This window comes from Electrophorus electricus, chromosome 4, assembly GCF_041902795.1.
Source record: "Electrophorus electricus isolate QZ-2024a chromosome 4, ASM4190279v1, whole genome shotgun sequence".
NCBI lineage: Eukaryota > Metazoa > Chordata > Actinopteri > Gymnotiformes > Gymnotidae > Electrophorus > Electrophorus electricus.
This window is the reverse complement of record NC_137500.1, coordinates 23,236,215-23,245,717: the sequence shown is the minus strand read 5'-3', so window position 1 is coordinate 23,245,717 and position 9,503 is coordinate 23,236,215. Positions and strand designations below refer to the sequence as shown.

The 9,503-nt window shown below is 43.5% G+C and overlaps 1 protein-coding gene across 1 annotated transcript; it reads left to right on the top strand.

Annotated features, from left to right (window-relative positions):
• Window positions 1-4,019: 4,019 nt before the first annotated feature.
• gprin1 (G protein regulated inducer of neurite outgrowth 1) lies at window positions 4,020-9,213 on the top strand. Its single transcript, XM_027024235.3, has 2 exons — window positions 4,020-4,366; window positions 5,025-9,213. The coding sequence occupies exon 2, from the start codon at window positions 5,143-5,145 to the stop codon at window positions 7,885-7,887; it is 2,745 nt and encodes a 914-aa protein (XP_026880036.2). The 5' UTR covers window positions 4,020-4,366; window positions 5,025-5,142; the 3' UTR covers window positions 7,888-9,213.
• The last annotated feature ends 290 nt before the right edge of the window (window positions 9,214-9,503 follow it).

The following is a 9,503-nucleotide window of genomic DNA, read 5'->3' as shown; positions in this document are numbered from 1 at the left end:
CCGTATTAGAGATGCTCTGACCCAGTTTGCTAACCATCAGTTTGGCCCTTGTCAATGTCACTCATTTCCTTGTTCTTGCCTACTTTGCCTGTTTACAACACATCAACTTCAAGAACTGACTGTTCACTTGCTGCCTAATATATCCCAACCCTTGACAGGTGACACTGTAATGATAATCAGTGTTATTCACTTCACCTGTTAGTGGTTTTAATGTTGTCGCTGATGGTGGATGTGTGTATGTTTTTATATATATATATATTCACAAGGAAAGTGAAGTACAAGTTTCCTTCATCAGCACTGAAAAGTGTGGTTGTAAAGTTCAGAGAGTGCACAGTCAGCCAAATACAATACTGGTGCTTTAACTAACTTGTCTGTATTCACAACTCATCCCTCCTTATCATGGATGGGCTATAACAGCAGACAACCAGTTCAAGTGCCATTGCTGTCTAAGGAAACAGAAGCTCCAGACTCCATTGAGTAAAAGTGCACAAAAACTGGATCACTGAGCAGATGGTTAGATGAATCCAAATTTCTGTTGCTGAGTTTATCTCTTCATGGCAGCTGTTTACACTTTGCCAGGACACTTTCAACAGTACAAAGCACTATGCCATAAGTGTCATATAGTCATGGATTGGTTCCAGGAACACGACAGTGAGTTTTCCTTGCTTCCCTGATCTTAACAGTCGCCAGATCTTAATCTGAACTAGATGTTCAGAGTATGTTAGTACTTCCATCTAATTTGCGGCAACTGTAAGAAGCTATCCTGTCTTCCTGGGCCAAGATTCCTGCAGAACGATTTCAATACCTAGTGGAATCTATGCCATGATGAATTGCTGCAGTTCTGAAGGCCAACAGCAGTCCAACACACTACTAGATGGGTATCTCTAATAAAGTTGCCATTCAGTGGTCATGTATACACTATACAGACAACAGCATAGGGACACCTACACATATCACCTACAGGAGGTAGGGCCATAGGCATGGGTTCCTCCCCCCTTTGCAGCTATAACAGGTTCCACTCTTCTGGGAAGGCTTTCTACAAAGATTTTGGAGTGTGTCTATTGGAATTTTTGCCCATTCATCCAGAAGAGCATGTGTGAGGTCAGATATTAATGTTGGACGAGAGGGCCTGGCTTTTCATTCAAGTTCATCCCAAAGGTGTTTGATGAGGTTGAAATCAGGGCTGTGTGTGGGCCAGTGAAGTTCTTCTACATCAAACACACCCAACCATGCCTTCATGGACCTTGCTTTGTGCACTCAGACAAAGTCAAGCTGGAATAGAAAAGGGCCTTCCCCAAACTGTTGGAAGCATACAATTGTCCAAAATGTCTTGGCATGCTGAAGCTTTAAGATTTCCCTTGATTGGAACAAAGAGGCCTAGGCCAAACCCTGAAAAACAAACCCATAGCATTATCCCTCCTCCACCAAACATTACAATTGGCACATTCTCATAGCATTTGTCAAACCCAGACTCATCCATCAAACTTCCAGATAGAGAAGCGTGATTTATCACTCCAGAGAAATTGTTTCCACTGCTCCAGAATCCAGTGGTGGCATGTTTTACACCATTCCATCTGATACTTAGTATTGTGCTTAGTTATATCAGTCTTGCATGCAGCTGTTTGGCCATGCAAACCCATGCCATACAACTCCTGGCACACAGTTTTTGTAGTCATGTGAATGCCAGTGGACATTTGGAAATCTGCAGTTATTGAGTCAGTAGAGCGTTGGCACCTCAGTACTCCACGACCCCGCTCTCTAACTTTACGTGGTCTGCCACTTCGTGACTGAGTTGCTGTGGTTCCTAAACACGCCCACTTTTCATTAATACCACTCAGCTGATTGTGGAATATCTAGCTTCACTAACGAGTTTCTTGTAACAGTGGAATCCTATTACAGTACCATGCTTAAATTCACTTAGCCCGCTTATAATTAGCTGTCTTCAGGAGATATTTCCTAGCTGCCCAAAAATATTATATTTTATTATAGCAGGGATAACAGTTAAATGTGCTCAACTGGTAATCAACGAGTAATCAGAAGGTTGCTGTTACAAGCCCCACCACTGCCAACTTATCACTGTGGGCCCCTAAGCAAGGCTCTTAACCCTCAAATTGTACTTGGCCACAATTGTAAATTGCTTTGGATAAAAGCATCTGCTAAAAGCATCTTATATTGGTAAAGGCAATTTTTCTAGTTTCTACTCCTTAGCAGGTGCTAATACAGCTCAACAATGAAAAATAAAATTCCAGAAATGTATTAAAAGTGTGTGACAATAGTGTGTTTCAAAAGATTTTCACACTGAGTAGACATTTTTTCTTTTGTTTTTCAAAGCACATTCTTTTCAGCTTGAGTCGTAGTAATGTTATCAATAAGGCTCATTCGTAAAAGGAGAAACCAGTTAATTCTTCCAGTGACAGCAAAAAATTCTCTCTAAACTAAATATTCATACTTTATTTCTATGTAAATGTTATCATCAAATCACAGAGTGTACCTTTAGCCTTCACTGTGATACTCCAACAGTCTCACACATTCAGGAGTTGTAGGGATTTTCACAATCTTTTGCCCAGAGTCAGTGTTATAAAATTTAATGTATGTGTAGTTACAAAAAAAAATAGCTTTATTTACACTGTGAGATGTCAAAACAAAAGTCACGTATAGTGTGGTGGAAATAAATCCCCATTAAAGGGCTCAGCAGTTGAGCATTAGTCTATCACATGCTCCATGTGTTCGCTGGGCCTCATTACTGGGTGCTGTCCAGGGTGCCATAGAATCCTGATTTTTCCTGACGCTCTGAAAGCGTCTAGTCTAGTCTAGTTCTAGTCTAGTTCCATAGGCAGACAGTAGGACCAATCAAATGCCACCCAATTTATACTGTAGAAATACTGGTAATGGTGGTATATACATGAATCTTGTGTAAAAGTAGTTTTTTGAGTACAACATTATGTTTGTTAGATAGATAGATAGATAGATAGATAGATAGATAGATAGATAGATAGATAGATAGATAGATAGATAGATAGATAGATAGATAGATTATTGAACCCAAATAGAGTTGCAGGTCCTTGAGGAAGTTGCAGGTGAAGGTGAAGAATCACCTTCCGGTGTAGTGAGAGATGCAGTGGTGTGATGTACTTATTGAGGCTTTAAATAAAGGCCAGTAACTAGTCCAGCAGTCCATATGGCAAGTAGAAATCAGAATATCCAAGCGCAGTGGGGAAGTGATGGACATACATCATCTCCTCAGTGGTCATTTTTTTGGATACAATTTCTGGCTTGGCTTTCACCTTCTCCTTGTTCTCCTCTCTCTCTCTCTCTCTCTCTCTCTCTCTCTCTCTCTCTCTCTCTCTCTCTCTCTCTCTCTCTCTCTCTCTCTCTTACTCTCTGTATCTTCTTGTTCTCCCTTTTCCCTCCTACTCATCCCCAGCCTCCGCATCCCTCATTCTTTACATTTTCATCCACCCATTTCATCTTTCCAGCGATCACTGATATGTGGTTCCTTGACCCTACATGACATTTGTTTTCTCGTATCCCCATAAACATACACCCGCACACACACCTCCCACACGCTCCCCAGCCTCACCATCAACCCCACCCCAAGTCCACCATTACCAGCACACTCTATCTGCACAGTCTGTTGCTAAGCAACAGAATTCTATGGGAACATGCTATTGGCAAATGCCAAGGAATTGCTAGTGAAGAGAGAGCTCTTAGTGAAGTTCTTCCTATGGCCAGTTTGGGATAATGTTGATAGAAAGGCACACATAAGCACACACCGAGAAGAGGTCTTTAAAAATTCTGACTATGTGACCAAAAATGCAGACCAGTAAATCTAAGATTTAACTGATGTGTGTTTCCTGGTTTCTATCAATGCAGGTACAATGCAATACAAATGACTAATGATTGCTGGTACGATCCCAAACTCGTGAATGGCGTCTGATGTCTATATAAAATCACAACTCATTACTGATACACCACTTAGTACACTGCCTGTCAGAGTGCATGTACTCCACTGTGTATTTGTATATTATATTACAAAGCCAGCTCTTGTCTCAACGTGAGAGCTGGGTATTAATCATCGCCATTTGCTACTGATTAATAAGCTGAAGAGACTTTGTCATTGCATTACCACTCACTGCCAGGTTGAGCCTAGTTTCCAGGGAAACAGAAAATCAGAAGCTTTAAGTACTCTGAGCCCTCAGTGAAATCCAAGGACCTCCGTCTACAGCAGAGTCTCCTGGAAAACAAACACAGTATTTCCATTCTTCCTCTCTCAGCATCCACTGCAGGAGAGGAAAAACAGAAGAGATCAGGATTCACTGGATGTGAAACAAATTTTTCACGGGGTGGGAATACAAACAGTTTTGCGGTATGTATTTATTTACTTAAGGCTAATATTTTTACAGCACACTCAATGCTCACACTCACTGCATATATCATCAAGGTTGTGTTGTTGCTAAGCAGTGGTCTGAGTTGTGTGTGCATAAATGATGTTGATTCAAACAGGGGAAATATAGGACATTCCTTTGCATTTGATAGTAGAGTAAGTACATGAAAGAGTTGTAAATGTATGCTGCCTCAAGGAATATGATTACTGATTTTTTTAAAAGTCTTTGTGTATTTTATTTCTTTTTTTTTTGTATTTTGTACACAGTGTTCCTTACCTTAAATGGCATATGTATCTGTGAGATGGATATTTAAAATAAAAGTGTGCTTTGTATTTGTATTTGCAAGAATTAGCAACACAAAACATGGAATAATTGTTACTTAGTCATTTTATTCTATTTAACAATAATTTGCTGCATGAACCTGTTAATTGCCTTTCACCTACAAAACAATATTTTCATGGTTTTCCTTGTATGGATGTCCTTTTGCCTTGATAACCAGACCATCCAATTCAAGGATTTTGCATAATTTCTAAGGCACAAATACTATATTTAATATGTTCAATAAACAGCAATTGAATAGTTGCGTTGAAATTAACCTAATATGGCTGATGTATGTTTTTAACTCTTTCTTTTTTTCAGCAAATGTGTATTATAACCCAGAGGAGATCACAACCTCCATATGAATGGAGGGTCCTTGTCTGACCCACAGCGAAGTTTGGAAAGTTAGCTCAGGGATAAGTCAAATCCTGTATAACCCATGTTGAATGACACCATGGTGGATATCAAGCCGATGGAAGCCTGTGAACACACGGAAACAGCTGCCCAGGAAGAGATCCCCTCAATCACCCAGCCAGCAGTAGCCAGAATGGATCAGCATTACTCAGTTGCCCCACAAGACCCAGGGCTGGTGGGCTGTTTAGCCTCTCTCCCAGGGCCAGCTCAGGATGGTGCTCTCCAATGTGACCTGCTCAGTGGTGATGGGAGCAGTGAGCTTACAGGTGAGCGTCTCACACGAAGAGAACGCTACACCACGAACAGACAACAGGCCAGCCAAGAAATAACCATCCTGGTAACCAGCCATGAGTCGCCAGACATCGAGATGGAGTTGGAAGAGGCAGAAAATGTTGACAGCTCTGGCAGTGTTGACTCAGCGACTTTAGCTGAGTGTGGGGAACCAGCAGAAGAGGACACTTTGGACGCCTCTGCGGTTGTGGCAGATTTAATCAAGCTCAGTCAGATGCAACAGACCAGTATGACAAGTAACAGTTCAGCAAATCACAGCACTAGCTCAAATGAGCATGTCCTACCAAAGACTGACAGTCACAAAGAAAATTATACTGAGCAAGTTCAGACTAACAGTCAACAAATCACACATGCAACCATTCCACAGTTGACAGAGACAAGTTGCACCAGCATGTCTACAAGCATCAAATTCAAATCTGCAGAGCACAAAATGTGTCCCGATACAAAGTCTCCGCAGAGGTTGGGAAAGACGGAAAATAGCACAGCACTAGAGCAAACCGAATCTTCAGAACACAGAGACTTAACGCAGGTCTCCGAGGGGGAACAAGACCGATCACCTGGGCAACACATCCAAACACAGGTCAGTCTGGAGGTTATGTACCAATCAGTGGCCACCAGTCCCATGACCCCTCCAGAAGGTTCCACTGCCTTCTTCTTCCAGTACTCTCTGAGCAAGCTGGGTTGCAGTGGGCAAGGTGAAGCTGCTTCAGCAGTGGAGACGAGGGATGCTGAGCTCCAGGTTGGTGTGCAGGTGGAGTTCAGGTCAGTTTCTACAGCTCCCATGACCCCTGTAGCAACAACAGCACCTGAGCTACAGCATGAGACTCGTTCTGTTGCTACAGCTCCCATGACTCCTGTAGCCACAAGAGCAGCTGAGCTATATGTGGAGACTCACTCAGTTGCCACAGATCCCATGACGCCCATAGCTAAGAGCGCACCTGAGTTACAGGTGGATACTTGTTCAATTGGCACAGTTCCCATGACACCCCTAGCAGCAAACACAACTGAGCCACAGGTAGACACTCGGTCGATTGCCACAGCTCCTATGACACCCATGGCAACAAAAGCACCTGAGCTACAGATAGAGACTCGATCTGTTGCCACAGCTCCTATGACACCCATGGCAAAAAAAGCCCCTGAGCTACAGGTAGAGACTCAATCGGTTGCCACGGCTCCTATGACACCCATAGCAACAACTGCACCTGGGCCACAGGTAGCTATTCGATCAATTGCCACAGCTCCTATGACACCCATGGCAACAAAGGCATCTGAGCTACAGCTAGAGACTCGATCAATTGCCACGGCTCCAATGACACCTATAGCAACAAGTGCACCTGAGCTACAGATAGAGACTCGTTCAGTCGCCACAGCTCCTATGACACCCATGGCAACAAAGGCACCTGAGCTACAAGTAGAGACTCGATCAATTGCCACGGCTCCAATGACACCTATAGCAACAAGTGCACCTGAGCTACAGATAGAGACTCATTCAGTTGCTACAGCTCCTATGACGCCCATAGCAACAAGTGCACCTGAGCTACAGGTAGAGACTCGTTCGGTTGCCACAGCTCCTATGACACCCTTAGCAACCAGGGCACCTGAGCTACAGGTTGAGACTCATTCGGTTGGCACGGCTCCCATGACACCCATAGCAACAAGGGCACCTGACTTGCAGGTAGAAACTCGCTCAGTTGCCACAGCTCCTATGACGCCCATAGCAAGAAGTGCACCTGAGCTACAGGTAGAGACGCGTTCGGTTGGCACAGCTCCCATGACACCCATAGCAACAAGGGCACCTGACTTACAGGTAGAGACTCGTTCAGTTGCCACGGCTCCTATGACTCCAATAGCAACAAGAGCACCTGAGTTACAGGTAGAAACACGTTCAGTTGGCACAGCTCCTATGACACCCATAGCAGCAAGTGCAACTGAACTACAAGTAGGACAGCAGGTGAGGTCTCATTCAGTCACCAAAGGTCCCATGAGTCCCACAGTTTTTAGCTCCTCTGAGCTGATACCACAGCCTGAACCACGGGTGGAGGCTGGCCCAGACAAAGCACCAGAGCCTGAACCACGGGTGGACGCCAGCCCAGACGAACCCCCAGAGCCTATTCGGGAGGTGAGCTGGGACGAAAAAGGGATGACCTGGGAAGTGTATGGTGCTGTGGTGGAGGTAACCGTTCTGGGCACTGCCATCCAAAAACACCTAGAGAAACGGGTGAAGAAACAAAGAGAACCATCTGCAGCCATGCTGGCTGTGACCCCACCACCAAACACCACAGAGTTAACCACTCCCCTTCAGTCCAGCCCACCTGCAACATCAGCATCCAGCCGGTGCAGTTCAGCCAGAGGAAGCCGGAAGAAAGAGGAGGGGAGAGGCACCAGGGGCAGACGCCGGCAAAACCCTTTCCGCCTCCTCTTCAGGAACATGCGGAGGCCAAACTGCTGCTCCCGGGCACACTCTGAGGAGAGACACTGAAACCACAGAGCTTCAAGACAGTTACAGCTACAGCAGTCAAACAGTGAGCCTGACAGTGAAGCAACTGTATGTTCAATTATACTGTAGGTTCAGAACATTGACAAGATCTTTCGCATTATATGTCTTCTACAGTGGTATCCATGGGTCCTGTCCAGTAAAAGGATCTTTCCAGTGTTCAGGGTCCACCTTAATGGCAGGATTGGAATAATTTTCCTGTTTTTCTGGTTTTGCCTGTAGAGGACACTGAGTCCTGAATAACTCAGACCGTTATGGCTGGGACACAGTGAACCTGTTCCCAATAAAGTTTGCTGTTCAGATTGGCTCTGATAGGCTGGTAAGACAGCACTGAGTGCGATTAGCCTCTGGAGGAGGCATGTGCTTGCCCACGCCCGCCAACACTGGTAGTTAATGTGCAATACAGCAGTGACCTACAGGAGTGGAAAATGGCTGTAACTAACCAGGAGAAATTCATTAGGAATAACAATGAGCATCACTTCTGTAGGTATCATATAGTTTGCTAAGTTATGCTACATTTGGAGATATGATAAGAGCATAGACAATCCTCATTTCTATCCTTATTTGTTTGGCTTTTATTTTCATTGTGCTTGAACCTCGGTCAGAGCAACGTCTGTTTGAAGTGCTCTTTATGTGCTTTACTTGGCTTTCTCTTTCTTTATACTCAGATTGACTACAAATGTCAGAGATTCATTCAAGAAGAATGTTGGTGTTTTTGGAGTGAATGTGTGTATTTTAAGAAAGTGTAACACACAGATGTCCACTTTGAGGCCATATTGAGTTTTGTGTTTTTGAAAATGTTCCTTAAATGAAGTTACAGATTGATTAGATGATACATATATATGGCAAAGACTGAATGTAAAGCAAGACTATTCTAGGTTCTGAGTCCAAGGCGAGCCATCGATGGTGTGATTTCTCAGTGCTCTTTCTCGAGCTTTTGTATCTTTTTTTGTATAATTTTAGTGGCTTCAACCTATTATTGTGGTCCAGCAGAGTGACTTGCAGTCACCTCAGGCCTTATCATTTATGTTTTGTGCTTGTAAAGTGAAATTGTAAAGTGAAATGGCTATATTTATAAATGTTTTAAAATTAAATAATGTTGGACAATCTGTCTGTCCTATACCAGACAAAATTTTACTGAATAAGTTGATTGTTATTATATCGTCATCGTAGCCATCACCTCGACATCTCAAGCTCCGTAGATGCATGTTAAGGACTGTCATTTTCTTACTCTCAATTGACTGATGAATTTTTATCACAGTCTTTTGCTGATTTATGATGCCCAATTTGAACATAAACATTTGACATCTGTGTTTGGTGTTACTGTGTCGTTCATAAGCTTTCATTACTATATTTATATGACATACCCTATAATAAAGAGAATACACTGATTAAATATGTGTATGGGTAGCATGTAGGAAAGAGTAGTACAGTCTAATGGTTAGTATTTTATTTTATTGTTTGTGTCAAGGGTGCTTGGCCCACCACTGCGCCCTACAGGGCGGGATCAGGAGGTTGTTCAGCATTTCCTCCAGGCCTGGAGCAAATGCACAAATTCACAAGCATTTGCACACACACCCACTCTCACGCATACAGTGTGG

What these genes read in the sequence shown, in the direction of transcription:
- gprin1 (XM_027024235.3), top strand. Translation starts at nt 5,143, where the DNA reads ATGTTGAATGACACCATGGTGGATATCAAGCCGATGGAAGCCTGTGAA.